Source organism: Myotis yumanensis, unplaced genomic scaffold (genome assembly GCF_028538775.1).
Source record: "Myotis yumanensis isolate MYYU_CA2020_CCGP unplaced genomic scaffold, mMyoYum1.0.hap1 SCAF_7, whole genome shotgun sequence".
Lineage (NCBI taxonomy): Eukaryota > Metazoa > Chordata > Mammalia > Chiroptera > Vespertilionidae > Myotis > Myotis yumanensis.
In genome coordinates this window covers 36,559,333-36,582,282 of record NW_027223758.1, presented here as the reverse complement: position 1 = coordinate 36,582,282, position 22,950 = coordinate 36,559,333, and the positions used below count along the sequence as shown (strand labels likewise).

The 22,950-nt window shown below is 41.5% G+C and overlaps 1 protein-coding gene across 1 annotated transcript in view; it reads left to right on the top strand.

Moving 5' to 3' along the window:
- Positions 1 to 22,950, top strand: part of UQCC1 (ubiquinol-cytochrome c reductase complex assembly factor 1) — a 115,288-nt gene that overhangs the window by 404 nt on the left and 91,934 nt on the right. The window contains exons 2-3 of the mRNA XM_070420201.1: positions 10,780 to 10,890; positions 22,659 to 22,754. Of these exons, the coding sequence (XP_070276302.1) occupies positions 10,780 to 10,890; positions 22,659 to 22,754 (207 nt within the window). The remainder of the gene's footprint in view (positions 1 to 10,779; positions 10,891 to 22,658; positions 22,755 to 22,950) is intronic.

Genomic DNA, 22,950 nt, shown 5'->3' with positions numbered 1-22,950 from the left:
CGGGGTTCCATCCGGTCCCTGTTCTGTCGCCGAGGTACCGTGTGACGTCGGGCAGGTCCCTCTCAGACCTCCGGAGCCTGACGTGGGAAACGAGGACATTCATCGGCGGCGCTTTGGGACCCCGAGGTTTCCCGGGTTGGTTTCAGAGAGCAGTCGGTCCATTCTGAACGACCGTTATGTGGGATACTGTGACAGATGGTCAGGTTGAAAGCTGCACGAAAACTGAGGTCCTAGCTGCCGTTTTCACTTGGCCTCGTACAGTGTCTGGCATATCATAGGTGTCCGATAAACGTTTGTTGAATGAATGAATGAATGAATGAATGAAGAATGAGGTAGGGAAAGACTGCTAGACTAACTAGCACCCTTGTGGGAAGCTCCTGCCCTTCTTGTGATTCAGTCCGGATCCTTCTAGCATACTGCGACCTCCAGGAACTAAAGGAGAGAGAAAGTGGCCGCAGGAAAAGGTTAGGAGGATACAGAGCTTAGCTGCTAACCATGGAGGGATGGGAGAGTGTAATTTTAGCAAGTCTTTCAAAACCTGGGTCAAGGACATTGGTGTTTCATAGCTGAGACTGTCTATTCTTGCCTCCGGTTGTCTTTTGAGTTGCCATTTTACACTTTCTAATCTTTTACTATATGGCTTACAAGGACTGCAGTTTTACTTACATTTCTTCTCAGTCTAGCAAAGTGCAGTGCCCACGATTGCTGCTCAGTATATATATATTTGTTTGAAGGATAGCTTTTATAACCTACAGAAAGATTCACTTGGCAGAGTAATTGTTGATGCAAGAGCAAGAATTGATTGAGATCAGGACTGCTGAGGAAATGACGACTAGGATGTCCCAGGTTATTTAGTGTGTGTGTGTTTTACTTCTTTAATATATTTTTATTGATTTCAGAGAGGGACAGAGATAGAAACATCAATGGTGAGAGAGAATCATTGATCGGCTACCTCCTGCACAGCCCCTCCTGGGGATCGAGCCCACAACCTGGGTACGTGCCCTTGACTGGAATTGAACCTGGGACCCTTCAGTCCACAGGCTGACACTCTATCCACTGAGCCAAACCAGCTAGGGCCGAAGTTATTTAGTTTTTAAGATGGATACTTGGGGGAAGAGATGAAAAGTTTATTGGGCTATATACCTGAAATGAACCCCTTGGTTTGTTTTGGAAGTTAGCGGATGCCCCAGCTATCTTAAATATTTTTATTCCTGAGCATGTGGACTGTTTCAGGTTCATTTCTTCTTAGGTGGTAGCATCCATAGAATCTGCCTCTCTGAATGGATTCTATTAATTGGATCTGTCCTACCCCCATCCCATTTATCCTTTCTAGTAATCTTTTTAGGGGAAAAGTAAGTTTAGATAAGGAAAGTCACTTTCACTTTATACAGTGAATCTTTGAAGTCCTTTAAACATCTATATATATAAAAGCCCAGCGACAGGAATGGCAGAACGACCGGCACGATAGGTGGCTATGATGCACACTGCAGCAGCCAACCAGCTGATCCGGGCCCCGATTGGCCCTCAATACCCTGATTGGGGGAGGGGCTGGCTGCCAACTGCCCGTGGCCCCTTTCCCCAGCCAGCTTGGGCCCCCCGCCCCCCATAGGCTCCCAACATCCCGATCTAGGGTGGGGCCGGCCGGCCAACCGCCTGCGGCCCCTCCCCTTGGTCGGCCCCACCTCCATTTGGCCCCCCCATCCCAATCGGGAGCGGGGCCAGCTGGCCAACCGCTGGGGCCCCTCCTCCCCGCAGGCCTGGTGTTATAATGTAACTAGAGGCCTGGTGCACGGAATTTGTGCACTCAGGGGAGGGTGTCCCTCAGCCTGGCCTGTGCCCTCTTGCAGTCCAGGAGCCCTCGGGGGATGTCCAACTCCAGGGGGAGCGGGCCTAAGCTGGCATCAGACATCCTTAGTGCTGCCACAGAGGCAGGAGAGGCTTCTGCCACTACCGCTGTGCTTGCCAGCTGTGAGCCCGGCTTCTGGCTGAGTGGCACTCCCCCTGTGGGAGCACACTGACCACCAGGGGGCAGCTCCTGCATTGAGTGTCTGCCCCCTGGTGGTCAGTGCACATCATAGCGACCGGTTGTTCTGCTGTTTGGTCTATTTGCATATTACCCTTTTATTATATTTATTATTATATAGGATGTGTGACAAAGCAGTGGAAACTCCTGTAGGACAGGTTGAAAGTGTCAGTAAACATGAAAGTAGCAGATATTTGGGTATTTGGGTTAGGCATGTGAGGAACTCACAGATACAGGAAAGTGCACATGTTTAGGAGTCTGAAGGGCCTTGGTTGTAAGCTTAGCTCTGTTACTTCTGTGGGTGTGACTTTGAGCAAGTCACCTAACTTCTCTGAGTCTCAGATTTTTTTAACAGTAAATTTGATAGGGTTGATCAGAGAATCAAATGGGACCAGTGATATTTAAATGCTTTTCTAAATTAAAAATTTTTATTTTGAAAGTATAAAAAAATTTTTTTTTAATAGTCAACATAGTAAACACTCACATACCCACTATTAGATTTTTTTTGGTTTGTTTGTTAATCCTCACCCGAGGATATTTTTCCACTGATTTTTAGAGAGAGTGGAACAGAGTAAGAGAGACAGAAACATCGATGTGAGAGACACAAATCAATTGGTTATCTTCTGCATGCACCCAACCAGGGTCAGGGATTGAGCCTGCAACCGAGGCACATACCCTTGACTGGAATCGAACCTGGGACCCTTCAGTCCGAGGGCTGCCTTAGGGAGTGACTCAGTGGGAGGGAAGGGTCACAGTCCTTTTTACATGGCCGCCAACAAACACTCAGTGTTCCTTCCCTCTAGTTCTCCTTCTCCTCCTCACCCCAGTCCAGGCACGTCTATGTGCAGGGCAGGGAAGGGTGGGAGGCAGGGGTGTCTCTGACCCAGCACACAGGCTTCCAGATCCACTGCTCCCCCAGGAGGCCTTCCATGCTCTGGACCTCGCACCCAGAACCTGTCCCCTCTCAGCTGCAGGTCTTTGCCCACAGTGGTCAAGTCTGTTTAGAGCAGTGGTTCTCAACCTTGGCTACACATTAGAATCACCTGGGAATCTTTTTAAAATCCTGATTTCTGTGTCTCATCCTTTGTTACTAATGTTGTGGCTCTACCCCATAACAAAGAAACAGAATTTCCAGAGGGTGAGGCCCAGAAATCAGGATTTTAAAAAGATTCCCAGGTGATTCTAATGTGCAGCCAAGGTTGAAAACCACTGGTTTAGAGGCTTGAAGTCAAGAAGTGCCTCTTTGTTCTCTGCTTTCTGGAGGCAGTCAGCGTGGAACATTCCTGCCCTGGATTGGGGAGGGGTCTCTGGGTGTTAAGAATACCAGGAGGGGGAGCACAGACTCCTCTGAGAGCTCAGAGAGTGGAAGGGCAGCACCCCCTCACCTCTAACCCCAGGACATTTCTTTAGAAGCAGAAGCCTCATCCTGTGCAGGGGCCTGTGCTGGCTGCCTCAGTTTCTCAGAGACAACGAATTTGATGAACATCTTTTCCCCACTGCAGTAGCTGCTTCATTTGTTTGTTCTCGCATTTTTCATTAGCTGCTAAATCGCCCCTGTGGCTGCAAACCTGTTGTGCCTGACTCAGCCAGTGGGGAGCTATGGGAGCTGTGCAGGGACAGGGGAAGGGGGAGGAGGGCCCGGCCTGCAGAGAGGGTCAGTGGTGCCTGCCTGGCTGTCTCAGAGGATGTGGCTTAGGTTAGGTCCTGTCCTTTGGCAATTTTAGGAGGGGAGGCCATGTCCTCCGCTCCACACTTTGACTCAGGGGCGGAAGTTCTCCTTGCTCTCTGGCCTCATAACTCAGTGGATCATAGTGGGATGCGGCAGGCAGGTGGCTTCTGCGACTGCAGACTGCACACAGGCGCCAGCCGGAGGTTTCTGCGGCTGCACACACTGTGGGCAGGCAGCTTCTGCAGCCGCACATGGGCCAGGGCCTGAAACCCGGGACCGGATCGGGTCACGGACGGCGGGCAGGTGGCTTCTGTGGCTGTACATAGGCGTGAGCCGGCAGCTTCTGTGGCTACACACGCTGTGGGCAGGCGGCTTCTGTGGCTGTACACGGACGCCAGCCTGTGGCCCGGACCTGATAGGGTCACGGGTGGCGGGCAGGTGGCTTCTGGGGTGTCCGGGGTTGCCGCTGGGCCTGCGCCCCAGCTCTGCCCTCCAATCGCCATGGGGATCGCCCCGCGCAGGCCAGCCGGCAACCCCGGCCCCAGTGGGGTCCGGGCTTGCCGCCTGGCCTGCGCCCGGGCCCTCCCATCCTCCGATAGCCATGGGGATCGCTCCGCGCAGGCCAGCCAGCAACCCCGGCCCCAGTGGGGTCCGGGGTTGCCGCCTGGCCTGCGCCCGGGCCCTCCTGCCCTCCGATTGCCACCATCGCTCAGCACAGGCCAGCCAGCAACCCCAGCCCCTGGGGTCGGGTTTGCTGCCCGGCTTTCCAATGGTGATCACCGGCTGGGGGAGGGGAAAGGCGGCCTTTGCCCACCCCCTAGCTCTTGCCTGCCGCCTGGGTTGCGGATCACCATTCTTCAGTCCTTCCCCTTTCGCCTCCCATCATTGGGCATATGCAAATTAGCTGCCATCTTTGTTGGCGGTTAACCGCCATCTTAGTTGGCAGTTGATTTGCATAAGGATATGCTGATTAGCCAATGGGAAGGGTAGCGGTCGTACGCTAATTACCATGTTTCTCTTTTATTTGTGTAGATAAATGAGCTGTCCTGGGCATTGGTGATCATTTTTGCTTTTTGTTGACGAGTAGAAATTACAGAAAGGCACTCTGTACTTTATAAAAAAATTTTTAGTAAAATATACATAATGTAAATGTACCATTTTAACCATTTTTGAGTATTCAGTTGAGGGCATTAAATACATTCACATTGTTGTGCTACTATTACCACCAACATCCATTGTTTTCATCTTACAAAACTGAAACTCTGTACTCATCACCATTCTACTTTCTGTCTTTAAGATTTTGACTATTCTAGGTACCTCAGATAAATGGAATCATACAGAATTTGTCCTTTTGTGACTGGATTATTTCACTTAGCAAATGCCCTCAAGGCTTATCCATGTTGTAACGTGTCAGAATGTCCTTCCTTTTTAAGGCTGAATACTATTCCATTGTGTATACTAGTATATATCACTTTATGTTTATTCATTCATCTGTCAATGGACACCTGGGATATTCCATCTTCTGACTATTGTGAAATAGTGTTACCATGAACATGAGTATACAAATATCTGTTTGAGTCCCTGTTTTCACTTCTTTTGGTTCTAAACTAAGAAGTGGAATTATTGGAGTGTAAGGTAAGTCTATGTTTAATTTTTTGAGGAATTACCATTTAATTTTTCACAGCAGCTGAACCATTTTATATCCTACCAGCAAAACACAGAATTCCAATTTCTCCATGTCTTCACCGCTACTTGTTGATTTTATTTTCATAGTGGCCATCTTAATGGGTGTGAGGTGATATCCCATTGTAATTTTGATTTGCTTTTCTCTAATGATTAGAGGCCTGGTGTGCAAAATTCGTGCTCTCAGCGGTGGGGGTTCCTCAGCCCAGCTTGCACCCTCTTGCAATCTGGGAGCCCTCGGGGGATGTTCGGGTATAAGCTGGCAGTCAGACATCCTTAGTGCTTCTGCAGAGGTGGGAGAGGCTCCTGCCACCACTGCTGCGCTCACCAGCCATGAGCCCAGCTTCTGGCTGAGCAGTGCTCCCCCTGTGGAAGTGGACTGACCACCAGGGGGCAGTTCCTGTGTTGAGCGTCTGCCACCCCCCTGGTGGTCAGTGCGCGTCATAGCGACTGGTCATTCTGCCGTTTGGTCAATTTGCATATTAACCTTTTATCATATAGGATTAGTGACATTAAGCATATTTTAAATGCTTGTTGGCCTTTAAAATTATATCTTCAGAGAAATGTTTATTCAAATCCTTTGCCCATTTTTTAATTATTTTTTTTATTATTGTTGTTGAGTTGTAGGAGTTCTTAATATATTCTGGATATGAATCCCTTATCAGATATATGATTTGGAAATATTTTCTCCCATGCCTTTTCACTTTGTTGGTAGTATTCTTTGATGTACAAAAGTTTTTAATTTTGATGAAATTCAACTCTTTTTTCTTTTGTTGCCTATGCTTTTGGTGTTATATCCAAGAAATCATTGTCAAATCCAATATCATGAAGCTTTCCCTTATATTTTCTACTAAAAGTTTCATAGTTTTAGGTGTTAAATTTAGGTCTTTAGCCTGGCCGGTGTGACTTATTTGGTTGGGCATCATCCTGGGCACAGAAAGATTGCTGGTTCCATTCCTGGTCTGGGCACAAGCCCAGTTGTGGGCTTGATCCCTAGTAGGGGTATGTAGGAGGCAGCTGATTTATGTTGCGCTCTCATATCACTGTTTCTGTCTTCTCCCTTCCTATCTCTCTAAAAAATCAATAAAATTATTTAAAAAACAGTTTTTGACCTATTTTGAGTTAATTTTTGTATATGGTATAAAGTTTTACTATTATTTTATGTTATTTTCTTAGTGTATGCCCTGGGGATTATAATTAACATCTTAATTCATAACAATCTAGTTTGGATTATTACTAACTTGATTTCAATAATAGTATATATAAAAACTTTGATTATATATTGCTTTGTCCCTTCCGTCCTCTTTTGTGTCATTATTGTCATTCAAATTACATCTTTATAGATTGTGTGCCCATCAACATAGATTTATAGTTCTTGCTTTATTCAATTCTTTTAAATTAAAAAATAACTACAAGCAAAAAATACATTTAGAGCATTATGATAAGTGAAATAAGCCAGTCAGAGGAAGTCAAGTACCATATGATTTCACTTATATGTGGAATCTAATGAACAAAATAAACAAAGTAGAAATAGACTCATAGAGAACAGACTGATAGCTGTCAGAGGGAATGGGAGTTGTGGGAGTGGGTGAAAAAGGTGAGGGGATTAAGCAAAAACAAACAAACCCAGGCACAGACAACAGTGTGGTGATTACTAGAAGGAAAGGGGTGGGGGTGGTAGGAGAGGGCATAAGGGAGTAAATGGTGATGGAAGGAGACGACTTGGGGTGATGAACACATAATACAATATACAGATGATGTATTATAGAATTGTACACCTGAAAACATATAATTTGATTAACTGATGTCACCCAGTAAATTCAATAAAAAAGTAAAAAAAATACATTTATACTGTATTTTTTATTTATTTAAATAGTTACCATTACCAGTGCACTTTACTTCTTCATGTGGAGTTAAGTTACTGTAGTGTACAAGGTCTTATTTTAGCCTGCAGATCTCCCTTTAGTATTTGTTGTAGGGCAGGTCTGTTATTGACAGATTCCCTCAGTTTTTGTTTATCTATGGTCTTAATATTTCCTTCACTTTTGAATAATAGCTTTGCTAGATATAGAATTCTTGTTTGACAGTCATTCCCCCTCCCCCGCTCCTGCCCCCAGCATTTTGAACATTTTATCCCACTGCCTTTTGGGCTCATGATTTCTGAGGAGAAATTAGCTGTTAATGTTATTGAGGATCTCTTGTAAATGATGAGTCGCTTCTCTTGCTGCTTTTAAGATTCTATCTTTTTATTGTCTTTCAGCAACTTGATTATGATATGTCTATTTGTGGATCTCTTGAGTTTATCCTACTTGGAGTTAATTGAGTTTCTTAGGTTTATAGATTGATTTTTTAAATCAAATTTGGGATGTTTTCTGCCAGTATTTCTTTAAATATTTTTTTCTCTTCATTTATTTCTCTCTTCTCCTTTTGAGACTCCCAGTTATGCATATGTTGGTAATGTTTGGTGATGTCCCAAAGATCTCTGACATTCTGTTAAATTTTCTTTATTATTTTTTCTTTCTGTTTTTTTTTTTTTTTTAAATATATTTTATTGATTTTTTACAGAGAGGAAGGGAGAGAGATAGAGAGTTAGAAACATCTATGAGAGAGAAACATCGATCAGCTGGCTCCTGCACATCTCCCACTGGGAATGTGCCTGCAACCAAGGTACATGCCCTTGACCGGAATCGAACCTGGGACCCTTCAGTCCGCAGGCCGACGCTCCATCCACTGAGCCAAACCGATTTCGGCTTTCTTTCTGTTCTTTAGGTTGGATAATCTCAATTGACCTTGTCTTCAAGCTCACTGATTCTTCTGCTCAAATCTGTTGCACCCCTCTAGTGAATGTTTATTTAGTGTTCTTTTCAACTCCAGAATTTTTATTTTATTTATTTATTTATTATTATTCCTCATCTGAGGACATACTTAGAGAGAGGAAGGGGAGGAAGAGATGTGAGAGAGAAACATTGATCAGTTGCCTTCTGTCCGCTCCCTGATTAGGGATCAAATCCACAACTCAGGTATGTGCCCTGACTGGGATCGAGCCAGCAACCTTTTGATGCACGGGATTATGCTCAGCCAACTGAACCATTCCAGCTGGGCCAGAATTTTTATTTTTAGTTTCTCTCTTTATTGATATTCTCTATCATTTTCATATTTTGCTATAGTTCTTTAGATATGGTTTCCTTTAGTTCTTAAATATTTAAAATAGCTGGTTCAGTCCTGGCCTGTTTGGCTCAATGGATAGAGGGTCGGCCTGCGGACAGAGGGTCCTGGGTTTGATTCTGGTCAAGGGCACATGCCTGAGGTTGCGGGCTTGATCCCCCCTGGGGGCATGCAGGAGGCAGCCAATCAATGATTCTCTCTCATCGTTGATGTGTCTATCTCTCCCTCTCCCTTCCTCTCTGAAATCAATAAAAATATATTAAAAAAATAAAATAGCTGGTTCAAAATCTTTGTCTAGTTTGTCTAATGTCTGGGCTTCCTCAGGGACAGTTTCTATTGATTTTTCTCCCTGTGTATGGATTTCTTTTTTGTGTGTGGATTTTATTTCTTTATGTGTTTCATAAATTTTTTTTTTGTTGAAAACTGGTAATTTCAAATAATGTGGAAATCAGTTCTTTCCTTTCTCAAAATTTATTATTGTATTTCTGTTTGGTGACTTTTCTGACTTAATTCTATAAAGTGTGTATTCTTTGTTGTGTGCTCTCTGCTCAGTTAGCTTAGTGGTCAGATAATGTGTGGCTGGAGAGTTCCTTAAATGCCTGGGACCAGTAAGTCTCCCAGTTTTTGTTGAGGGGCTCCATGTACATGGTGGGGCCTTCAACATTCTGCCTTAATCTTCACTTCCTGCTTGTTCAGAGCCTCAAAGGCCATCAGAGGTGAGAGCTTAGGGCATTTTCAGGTCTTTTGTGTTTATGTGCACAGCTCTGGGTGTGGGCACAACCCTGTGCATGTGCATGGCCTTCAAATTCCCAGGAATATGTCAGAGCTTTTCAAAGTCCCTGTGAACATTTCATTCCGCTGCTTTCCTTTTTTGTTTTTTGTTGTTAATCCTCACTCAAGGGTATTTTTTCCTTTGAATTTTAGAGCGGGGGGAGGGGAGAGAAACATTGATGTGAGACATATCAATTGATTGCCTCCTATGCCCCCAACATGCTCTTTTTAAAAAAATCCTCACCTAAGGATATTTTTCTATTGACCTTTTATAAAGAGTGGAAGAGAGAGGGAAAGACAGAGAGAAGCATTGATGTGAGAGAGACATATCAATTGATTGCCTTCTGTACACGCCCTGACCAGGGCCCTGGCCAGGGAGGAGCCTGCAACCAAGATACATGCCCTTGACTGGAATTGAACCCGGACTCTTTGGTCTGCAGACCAATGCTCTATCCACTGAGCCAAACTGGCTAGGGCCCCAACATGCTGTTGACCGAGAATCAAACCCATGACCCTTTGGTGCGCAGGTCGATGCTCTAGCCATTGGGCACACGGGCCAGGGCCCCTGCTTTTCCTTTTAAGCTTTATGTTTAACTTATTGTTTCCCCCAGTATTATCCACTGCTTCAGGCAGCCACAAAGTTAAATTGCCTTTATTTGTTTTCAGTCAATGCTCTGGAGAAAGTGTTTTTCACACTGGGTGAGTTCCAAGACAGCCTTGCAGATGGAGTCTTCCAAGGAACTACTAGACAGATCAAATATCAAATAATGTCATTCTTTCTGAATAAGGCTTTCAGGAGCATTGATCCTATTCAGGAGTCAACTCTTCTTCAGAGAAGACTGGTTCATTTTATTGAATATTGCTATTTAGAAACCAAGTCTGGATGCTACATGTATGTGGTCATTGCTACCAGGCTGTCACTACTACCAGTCCATCATTGCTTCTAGCCCGATCAGGACAGGGGTAGGAAATATATATGTGTGTATGTATACACACACACACACACACACACACACACACACACACACGTATCTTTGTATCTACTTATCTATCTATATATCTATATCTATATCTATATCTATATCTATATCTATATCTATATATATCACATACTAATTACTTTAATTCCAGCCCAATACACAGGGTTTTTTCTACCCTTCTGCCTTTTCATACTTGTCAGCTTCTTTCTCTGATAGAAACTTGACCCTTCATTGTTAATATATTTACTGATTTGCTCAAATCCTTCCAGTATGTAATCAGTTTTTTGAAAGCTCAGATTGGACACCCCCAACAAAGTGGGAGGAGGCAGAAGTGATAAGCATGGGGAGGCTTGATCCTGGTTCTATTTTGGATGTTCTCCTTTCATGTGCCCTGTTCTGACAGAATTTCTAAATTTATACATGCCCCTTGCCTTCTACATGTGGAGTCTGATAGAGATTTTTGACGGACTTTTTTTTTCTTTCTTTAGAGGAACCAGATTCCAATTAGCATCTCCCAGTGGGTTCCAGTATGCAGCCGGTTGGTACCTTTGTCTCCTACACAGGGACAGTGGGGCAGGGCTCTGTCTGGCATTTTCCAGGTAAGGTTTGTTGTTCCTTTGGTTGGTATGAAAACCTTAGTGTTTATGTGCAAATGTCATGTATTTATAGATTAGCCAAGCAAATTGTGTGATGGAAAAAAACCTCATGAGACCACTCCTGGGTCTCTGTGGTGCCAACTCAGGACTGATTCCTGCAGTATGGTGTCTAGGGCGTTCCTTCTAAATACCCCAACAGTGGAACTTAGCCTAGGATACCATGCTACAGTCTGATGATTTTTACTGTTGGGAGTGTTTCCAGATATTCATCTCAGAGTTAACTTTTCTTCAGTTTTCTTTTCATAGATGCTTTTTTTTGTGGGGGGGGAGAGGAAGAATGTTTCTTTTTTTGTTTGTTTTTTCTTTTTATGAACATAAAATCCAAAGAATTATTTGAGGCTTTAATTTACTATTGACACATGATTTATTATGATGTAGTTTACTGTGGACACTCCTTGAAAGTTTTTTCCTCCTGATTTTGTTAACCATGAAACTAATTTAGTAATAAAGGAAATAAAAATCACTCATGACCTCAAACCTGAAAACATCTGCTGGTTCTTGTACTAATTTTTTCCTTAGGTACATTAACAAATATCCACAGAATTTTATGTTCTGGTACCTTTTCATTTATTAGAGCAGACATTATTCATATTGTTGGGTAGAGTTCATAGTTACATTTTTAATTGCTACATGTCATTCTATTTACTTACCTTTTGTTTAATATTAAAAGTACTTCCAAAAATTTTTGCCATTATAGGCTTTAATGCAGTTATAATTTTCTTGATACATGGTTTTTCTTATTTTTAATTATTAAAGATAAATTCCTAGGTGGGTATACCCTTGGTCAAAGGCTGTGAACCTTTTCTTCTCCAAAAGCAGTTTAATTTATGCTGCCACCAGCAATATATATATAATTAGTTTTTCATTATTATCTCCCTTAAATTAGGTATTTAAAAATTTTTTTAAATTAAGTGGTTAGGAAATATTACCTTGTTTTGCTTTGCATTTATTTGTCTACCTAACAGGGTTAATTTAAACATTTTTTTCTTTATCAGTTGTATTGTGAATTGGAAAAATTGTATGCTTATATAATTTCTCCATTTATTTACTGGGAATTTATTTTTCTGACCTATTTATTTATTTATTTATTTTCTTACCAATTTATACGGATTTCTTCTGTAGCCATTAACTTTATTTGATGCAGTTAAAATTATTTTTGATATAAATTACTAGTACAGATGGTCCTCAACTTACAATGATTTGACTTAGGATTTTTCGACTTTACAATGGTATAAAAGCCATATGCATTCAGTAGAAACCATACTTCAGTTTTGAATTTTCATCTTTTCCTGGGCTAGTGATATGTGGTTTAATATTCGTGTGATGCTGAACATTGGTATAGCAAGCCGCAGCTCCCTATCAGCCACATGATCACGAGAGGAAACAACTGATACTCTATAGTGTATGCATTGTGTTAGGTGATTTTACCTAACTGTAGACTAATATGAGAGTTCTGAGTAAGTTTAAGGCTAAGTGAAGTTGTGTTCAGTAGGTTAGGTATATTAAATGCATTTTCAACTTACAGTGTGTTTATTGGATTGTGACTCCATTGTAAGTCAAGGAGCATCTGTATATATATTTATGTATTTACTTATCTGTAATAATAAAAGGGTAATGTGATAATTAGACTGGACGTCATTCTGGACGAAGCCGCAGCCGGAGGGAAGCCCGGGTCCCGGGTGCCAGAGAGAAGCCAGTGCTGGCAGCTGGGGGAAGGAAGGCCTACTCTTGCAGAATTTCGTGATTGGGCCTCTAGTATAAATATAATGTATTAAGATATTTAAAATATAGAGTAATTCCCTTCAACTAGTATGTAAACCTTGCCATTCTGAAGAAATGTCTTGCTTGTCCTTGTATTTCCTGGGCTTTTTACTAAGCTAGACACAGAGTAGGTATTAAATGTATGTTGAATAAATAAAGATTATCTCTGTGCAGAAGAGGCATCTACTCTGGGTAGTCAGGCAGCTATCTTTTTTCAGAATTGGGCTATGTTCTGTTACTTCTTGTGCATTGAAAAATTTTAATAGAATTTATCTCAGTCATTTGTTATTTGTGTGTGTATAGATGGTGGTGGGGGAACTCATTATATGACTCTTTGACTTGTGTCTCATTTAAAAAATATATATATTTGCTGAAACCGGTTTGGCTCAGTGGATAGAGCGTTGGCCTGCGGACTGAAGGGTCCCAGGTTCGATTCCAGTCGGGGGCGTGTACCTGGGTTGTGGGCACATCCCATGTAGGAGATGTGCAGTAGGCAGCTGATCGATGTTTCTCTCTCATCGATGTTTCTAGCTCTCTGTCTCTCTCCCTTCCTCTCTGTAAAAAATCAATAAAATATATTTAAAAAAATATATATATATTTTATTGATTTTTTTACAGAGAGGAAGGGAGAGGATAGAGAGTTAGAAACATCGATGAAAGAGAAATATCGATCAGCTGCCTCCTGCACACCTTCCCCTGGGGATGTGCCCGCAACCAAGGTAATGCCCTTGACCGGAATCGAACCTGGGACCCTTGAGTCCGCAGGCCAATGCTCTATCCACTGAGCCAAACCGGTTAGGGCAGTGTCTCATTTTTTGAATCATAAACATTTCTGGGGCACCTAATATATACCAGGTATTGTATTAGGCTCTGGGACAGCATTATAGCAAAGCATCTACATAAATAACTTAGGGTGGTTTATTTCATGTTGACAAGATGTAATTTTAGTCAATGTAAATAAATTGGACATTTTGTCATATTGACTGTACCTGGGTATATACTAGTATATTCCCATCTTTGAGAACCCCTGGTCAGAAACCTCTGCTTCAGAATGATATTCTCAGGTATATGTCTGATAGGCAAATTTGGCTCAGAATGAGAAAGAACTTTTGAGTTAATTAGAATTGTGGTGTAATGGATTGGGTTGCATTTTGACAGTAAATTTACTCTCATTGGACATATTGAGGCAATGGTTGGGAGACTGTATTTTAAAGGCATGACATAAAAGAATCCTTCATTGCATGAGTGGTAGTATCAGGTGATATCTAAGGTAGTGTCAAATGCTATAAGCATATTATCTTTAAAAAGCTAAGGACATTGTACTCTCATCTTTGTCCTAAATAATCTCTTGAAGTTGTCATACTATGATGAGTCTGCTTTTAAATTTTTGTTTGAAATAATTTAAACATACAGGAAAGTTGTAAAAATAGTATATACCCTTCATCTAGCTTCCTTGAATGTTAACATCCTATGTAACCATAGTGCAATTATTGAAACCAGGAAATTAACATTGATATAATACTATTAACTAATCAACACACCTTTTCCCAGTATTTCTCCCCCCTGATGTCCTTTTGTAGTCTCTCAATATGGGTTTGTCTAATATTTTCTTATAATTAGATTGAGGTTATGTATTTTTGGCAAAAGTAATGTTCCTTTCTCAGTGCATCATATTGGGATACTTGCTGCCAATATGTCTTTTTTTTTAAAATTTTATTTTCTTGTTTAAAGTATTACAAATAGTAGTACACATGTCTCCCTTTCTTCCCCATTGACCTTCCCCCGGCCTCCCCCGCCTGCCCCCCCCCCCCCCCCCGCACATGCCCCGCCCCCCCCCCAGTGTCCTGTGTCCATTGGTCATGCTTATATGCATGCATATAAGTCCTTCGATTGATCTCTTACCCCTCCCCCCCCAACACTGCCCAGCCTTCCCGCTGTAATTTGACAGTCTGTTCGATGCTTCTTTGTATCTATCTTTTTGTTCATCAGGTTATAATGTTCTTTATTATCCATAAATGAGTGAGATCATGTGGTATTTATCTTTCACTGCCTGGCTTATTTCACTTAGTGTAATGCTCTCCAGTTACATCCATGCTGCTGCAAATGGTAAGAATTCCTTCTTTTTTACAGCAGCATAGTATTCCATTGTGTAAATGTACCATGGTTTTCTAATCCACTCATCTGCCGATGGGCATTTAGGCTGTTTCCAAATCTTAGCTATTATAAATTGTGCTGCTATGAACATAGGGGTGCATATATTCTTTCTGATTGGTGTTTGTATTTTCTTGGGATATATTCCTAGAAGTGGTATTACTGGGTCAAATGGCAGTTCCATTTTTAAAGTTTTGAGGAAACACCATACTATTTTCCACAATGGCTGCACCAGTCTGCATTCCCACCAGCAGTGGCCAATACGTCTTATTACTAGTGATGTTAACTTTGATCACTTGGTTATTAAATTGGTGTCTGTCAGGTTCCCCTACTACAAAGTTATCATTTTTCTCTTTTTAATTAGTAAGTATTTTGTGAGAAGACATTTTGAGACTATGCAAATATTCTGTTTCTGATCATACTTTTGCTCACTACGTTTACCATCCATCAGTGGTTCTTATTTTAAAATGATACATAATATTAATTAATTTAAAATTTGTGATTAAAAACATAACATTAAATTTACAATCTTAACCATTTTTAAGTGTACAGTTCAATAGTGTAGAGTATAATCACATTGTTGTACAGCAGATCTCTAGAACTTTTTCATTTTATAAAACTGAAACTCTCCATGCAATATTCTTTCCCACTCTCTGCTTTTAGTAAACACTTTTCTACTTTCTGTTTCTATGATTTTGACTACTTTACATACTTCATGTGAATGGAATATAGAGTATTTGCTCTTTTGTGACTTATTTTGCTTAGCATAATGTCCAAGATTCATCCATGTTATATCATGTAACAGGGTGTCTTTTTAAAGGCTGCATAATATTCCATTATATGTATATACCACATTTTCTTTAGCTATTTATCTGTTGATGAGCATTTGGGTTGCTTCCACATCTTGGCTATTGTGAATAATGCTGTAATACATGTAAGTGTGCAAGTATTTATCTATTCCATTATTTATTTATATCAGGAGCTCATAGGTATTTATTTTCTTCTGAGTTATAATTTATTATTCTGATTATTTATTTTGTTAATCTAATTGTCCCAGTTTGGGCTATTGGGAACTCCTTCAAGTTCCTTTCTACATGCCTTCATCATTTAAAAAAATATTTTTATTGATTTGGGAGTGGGAGAGAGAGAGAGAGAGAGAGAGAGAGAGAAACATCAAGGGTGAGAGAGAATCACTGATTGGCCGCCTCCTGTATGCCCCGCCCCCTACCTGGGCATGTGCTCTGACCAGGAATCAAACTGTGCTACTGAGCCAAGTCAGCCAGGCACCTTCATCATTTTTTAACACTTCCTTATTTTCTGACACTGCAAAATATTTCAGGTTCATGTTATATTTTCTTTGCTCTAGCCTGGGATTCAACAGTTTCTCTGAGGAGCCTTGGTTCATTTTCTTGGAGAATGGTTGCTAATTGTGCATGAGCCTGTGTTATTAAATTTTACTTAGGTTTTTGAAAGCTGTGTGATATAGTCATCTGAATATATGTTCTACTGTTTAATGAACTTTACTTCTTTAAGCCTTATTGTCCTCATTTCTAATTTGGGGAAAGAAATATTATCTATTTTTGCATGTTTGTTGTGAGATAAACATAAGTAAAACACTAAGCATAAAAGTGCTGGGCATATAGGAGATCTTCAATAAGTTGTAGTAAGTAATTTTTTTTTTTTGTCCTTACCCGAGGATATTTTTTCCATTGATTTTTTTTTTTTTTTTTTTTTTAGAGAGTAGAGTAGAGGGGAAGGTGGCGGGGGTTAGGGGAACATAGATGTGAAAGAGACACCTCGATTGATTGCCTCTCGTTTGCACCCCCCCGACTGGGCCAGGGATTGAGCTTGCAACCGAGATAAGTGCTCTTGACTGGGAATCAAACCTGCAACCTTTTGGTCTGCTGGCTGACGCTCTAAACACTGAACCAAACCGGCCAGGTCTGTAGTAAATATGTTTGTTGCTACTTATGTTCATGCTGCTGAGATAAATTTTCTCCTCAAGGTGTAAATTGGAACTTAAAAAAAAGTTTGTGCTAAAATTATATTAAGCAAGTTGCCACCTTTCCCTGGTCTTAGTTTCCTCATCTGTGAAATGAAAAGGTTGGATTTAGATGTCTGAGATTTCTTCCAGCTTAAGTGTTGTTATTCTAAGTTACTTCTTAGTTCTTCTATTGCTTTTTCTCCAAGCTAAACAGCCTCAATTCATTTTAACCTTTCCACTAAGACCTTTTTATTCATCTCTTTGATCATTCCTGTGGTTCTTTTCTGGACCTTCTCCAGGTTGTCCTATTTAAACACACACACACACAGAAAACATGAAAAACAATCTGCCTAGTTTTTATTGAGTGTCGCTCCGTGCCCAGAATGGTGTTGAGCATTGGGTCAGAAAATAAAAGAAGTTTAAGATAGACTGAGCCATGGTAGAGCTTATACTTTTGCTAAAAGGACCAGGCACACCCATGGTAATCAAGAAACACTTGAGTCCTCACCTTCTTCTCTTATCCTTTTCCCTTCCTCCTTCTTTCCTTCTGGGTCTCTTCATTTTCAGAACCTTTTTGGAAGCAAAATAAAAGGGCAGAATCTTTTTTTTTTTTTTTTTTTTTAAATATATTTTATTGATTTTTTACAGAGAGGAAGGGAGAGAGAGAGTTAGAAACATCGATGAGAGAGAAACATCGATTAGCCGCTTCCTGCACATCTCCTACTGGGGATGTGCCTGCAACCCAAGTACATGCCCTTGACCGGAATCGAACCTGGGACCTTTCAGTCTGCAGGCTGACGCTCTGTCCACTGAGCCAAACCGGTTTCGGCTTTTTTTTTTTTTTTTTAATATATTTTATTGATTTTCCACAGAGAGGAAGGGAGAGAGATAGAGAGTTAGAAACATCAATGAGGGAGAAACATCGATCAGCTGCCTCCTGCACATCCCCCACCGGGGATGTGCCCGCAACCCAGGCACATGCCCTCGACCGGAATCGAACCCGAGACCCTTCAGTCCGCAGGCCGACGCTCTATCCACTGAGCCAAACCGGCCTCAGCAAAAAGGGCAGAATCTTATATATTTTTTAACATGGGGCTGTCTGAAAAAGAGTTTATTTTTGAAGTTGTCTGGAACAGGTCTTCACATTTATATTATGCATTATAGTTTGTATATCTCTTTAACATACATTATTTTATTTGATTCTCAAAACAAATTTATGAGATAGGAAGAGCTAGAGTTTCAGCCTAAGTCTTCTGACTCAGTGATTTTCTCTTTCCATTATACCATGGCTTCCTCACCTCTGCCTTCTCACTCATCTCTCTCCTGCTCACTTTAATATATATATATATATATATATTGATTGATTTCAGAGAAGAAGGGAGAGGGAGAGAAAGATAGAAACATCAATAATGAGAGAGAATCATTGGCTGCCCCCGCACACCCTACACCAGGGATTGAGACTGTTACCTGGGTGGGCATGCGCCCTGACCAGGAATGAACTGTGACCTCCCAGTGCATAGGTCAATGCTCAACCACTTAACCATACTGGCTGGGCTCCTGCTCACTTCTTAAGTCTTCTCTATGAAGGCTTTTCTGACGATTCTAGGTCATTCTTTTCCATCTCCAAATTTCTGTTGTTTACCAGTACACTGCCTATTCCATATCTTTAAGCATTTTTGTACATTTTATTGAAGTATAATAAAAACACAGAAAAAGGAATAAATCATTAGTGTACAGTTTAATGAGTTATTACAAAGTAAACATAACCAGCATCCAGATCAAGAAATAGAACCCCAGAAGCCTCCTTGATCCCCTTCTCATCACTACCCATAAACAAGGTTAACCATGGTCTTCACTTTGAATGAACACCATGGGGTAGTTTTGCCTTTTATACATATGGTACATACTTTCTTGTGTTTGCTTTCATTCAACTTTGTTTCAGAAATTCATCCATGTTGTTTTGTGTAGTAATAGTTTATTCATTCTTATCTTATATAGTAAAAGCCTAATATGCAAATTGTCGCTTGGGCAGTCGTTTGGGAGACTGGGAGTTTGACTGCTCGCTATGACATGCGCTGACCACCAGGGGATGGTCGAGAGGAACATGGTGGGCGTTGGCAGCGTGGCGCTGGCAGCAGGAGGCAGTGGAGGTGCTGCTGGCCCTGATGGGCCCTGACGAGAACGGGACCGCGGTGGGATGGTGGAGCAGGTGAGCGGGTGGTGCCAGGCCAAGGCGGGTGCGAGCAGGGGCCTGATTGCCCCGCCAATCATCCCGCAGAAAGTGACCAGCGATGGTGGCAGGGGGTGGGGCTGCTGTCCGGTTCCCAGGCATTGAGGGAGCTGGGTGGGGAGGCCCCAGTTCCGATGAATTGTCCTGCAGGCAGGATGGTGGAGCAGGTGAGGGGGTAGCGCCAGGCCAAGGCGGGGTGCCAGGTGGGGTTGTGGGGCTGTGAGGTGGGGGTGCAAGTTGGGGCCCTGATCTCTGCAGGCTACTCTGAGGGACCCCACCCATGCACAAATTCGTGCACTGGGCCTCTAGTTGTGATATACTACCATATGGATATACCATGATTAATTTATCTATTCTCCTATTGATGGATATTTGTATTGTTTCCAGTTTGGATTTTTATTAATACTGCTGCTTTGAATACTCTTGTACCTGTTTTTTGGTGAACATATGTACACATTTCTGTTGGAGTACATGTACTTAGAAATGAAATTACTGAGTCATATAGGATGTGCATACATTCACTTTCAATACTGCCAAATAATTTTCCAAAGTGATCATACTGTTTTACACTTCCACCAACAGTGTATGAGAGTTCTAGTTGCTCTACATTCTTGCTAACCCTTTTATTGTGTGTATGGTAGGTGATCTTTAAAATGTGATATTTGATTCTGTTTCATGAGTAGTGAGTCTTCTTTCTCTTCTCCACAAGTTATGAGCTTCTCGAGGATAGGGATTCTGTTTGTATTCTAAAACCTGGTAAAAGGATGGCATTTTATAGGGGTTGGATGAATGAAGCATGTAAGGATATGAAGGAAATAATAAGACATAACCATCCAGGTGGTTTCATTTGTTCATTCAACACATATTGAGTGTTACCCATGAACCATGCATTGTACTTGATCCTGATATTCTACCTAGTTCCTACTGTCATGGATCTTTTAGGTAGTAGTGATAGAAAATAAGCAAGTAAACAAATAAATATCTATACTAATAAAAGCCTCGGTGGCCCTTGCGTGACGCCCTCACATCATCACAAGATGGCCGCCCCATGTCGTCACAAGATAGCTGCCCCCAGGTTGTCACAAGATGGCTGCTGCAAGATGGCCGGCAGGGGAGGGCAGTTGGGGGTGACCAGGCCTGCAGGGGAGGGCAGTTGGGGGTGACCAGGCCTGCAGGGGAGGGCAGTTGGGGGCAACCAGGCCAGCAGGGGAGCAGTTAGGGGGTGATCAGGCTGGTAGGCAGAAGCAGTTAGGGGCAATCAGGCAGGCTGGCAGGCGAGTGTTTAGGAGCCAGCAGTCCCTGATTGTGAGAGGGATGTCCCACTGCTGGTTTAGGGATTGGGCCTAAATGGGCAGTTGGACATCCCCTGAGAGTCCCAGATTGGAGAGGGTGCAGGCTGGGCTGAGGGACAGCCCCCTCCAGTGCACAAATTTCATGCACCGGGCCTCTATTATAGGATAATACAACATTATTGAGGGCTTGGAAACTAGATTCTTAAATTCACTCATACTTCTACTAATTTAATGAAGTAACTTTTTCATTTCAGTGTGTTCCTTCCTAGGCTTGCCCATATGCATTCATATTTTTACCTATAATTTTATACATATTAATATGTTTTTTCATGTTGCTAAAAATAATCTAGTGTAAGTTATGGACTTTGAGTGATAATGATGTGTCTATGTAGGTTCATTGATTGTAACAGATGTACCACTCTTGTGGAGGATATTGACAATAGGGGATGTTTTGTGTATGGGGGAGAGTAGATATGTATATTGGAGTGCTCTGTACTTCCTGCTCATGTTTCTTGTGAACCTAAAACTTCTTTAAAAAATAAACTATTTAAAAAATCTCAGTGTAGCCCTAGCTGGTTTGGCTCAATGGATAGAGCGTTGGCCTGCTGATTGAGGGGTCCTGGGTTCGATTCTGGTTGGGGGCACATGCCTGGGTTGGGGCTCTATCCCCAGTAGGGGACGTGTAGGAGACAGCTGATCAATGGTTCTCTCACATCATTGATGTTTCTATCGATCTCTCCCTCTCCCTTCCTCTCTGAAATCAATAAAAACATTTTAAAAAATCTCAGTGGTTACTGGATTTTCCATTGAGTACCTTAATTTAATTAACATCTCCTTCTTTAGTAGACCTTCCCCCCAGTTTTACCCACATTCACTCTACAATGAGGATCTCTTGCATGTATTTTTTATATTAGGAATTTATTTTCAAAACTATGTTTATGGGTCTTTATTATAATAAACCAACCTAATAGTGTTGTGGTGAGGATCGAATAAGGTGATATATGTAAGGTACTTAGCATAGTACCTGGCACATGATAATAGTTATTAATTTTGCTATTATATTGCCAAAATACTTTCAAATGCAGTGTATGAACATAAAAGGAAGGCAATTCTGATCTGAACAATGATGATGGTGATGAAGGAAGCTTTTATTATTTATTGAGTATATATTTTATAAAAGGCATTTTACATATACAGTAGTCCCCCCTTATGGGGGATATGTTCCAACACCCCCTGTGGATGCCTATAACTGCGATAGTACTGAACCCTATATATACTATATTTTTTCCTATACATACATACATACCTATGATAATATTTAATATGTAAATTAGGCACAGTAAGAGATTAACAACAATACTAACTAATAATAAAATAGAGTGATTATAACAATATACTGTAATAAAAGTTATGTGAATGTGGTCTCGCTCAAAGTATCTTATTGTACTATATAGTCACCTTTTCTCTTAAAAGAAGCACTTTATGGTATCTCTTTGGCATATCTGAATTGCCAGCATCACTGTTCTTACGCTTTAGGGCCATTATTAAGTAAAATGAGGATCACTTGAACACAAGCACTGTGATACTGTGACAGGCTATCTGATGACCAGTATGACTAAAGGACAGATAGCATGTACCGTATGTATACACTGGACAACGGGATGATTCACGCCCTGGGTGGGATGGAGTGGAAAGGCATGAGATTGACATGCAATTTAAAACTTAAGAATTGTTTATTTATGGAATTTTCCACTTAATATATTTTGACTGCATTGACCTTTGGTAGCTAAAACCCCTGAAGGTGAAACAACTGATAAGGGGGACTATTGTATTATTTCTTTCAATCATTACAGCTGAGTTTCAGTAACTTCCTCATGGCCACCTAGCTTATAAGTGACAAAAGCAGGTTTTAAACAAAATTGACTGATGTGAAAGTCATTGGTTCCTCCCCTCCCCCCCTGTATACTGCACTGCTGCCAATGTTTAAGTAGGTATTTATTGCAGTTCCAATTCTTAGAGTTGACTCATATTTATTTAGTTCCAGGTTTCCAGGGCAGAATCCTTTTATTTAGCCAAGTATTCAACAGGTACTTATTAAGCACCTACCATATACCCGACAATATTCTTGGTGCCAATCTTGAATCCTCTTGATGACCAGATCACCAGGAACTAGGTTAAGCAAGGCTGGAAAGATTCTGTAGTCTTTACTTTAAAGCAGCTCTGCTTAGATTAACCCTGTAAGTGAATGCTCAGTGTTGCTTACATCTGTGTTGTTGTTTTTTAAACCCCCAAGGGGCCCCAGATGAGCCAGTCCTTAGCATGTGGTGGATCAGAACAGATTTCTGGAATAGACATACAGCTGAGTAGGAAGTATCACACTACAAATAAGGTGAGAATTATTAGTACTTTCTGTGTTTATAGAGTGTTTTCACATGGGTGTTCTTATTTGACTCTCAGCGAAACTGTTAGCTGGATGAGGCAAGGAATTTTATCCAATGCAGAAGGTTGAGGCTCAGGAAAATGAAGTGACTTGCCCAAGGTCACAAGGATGGTAAGTGACAGACCAACTGAATATTTGAACCTAA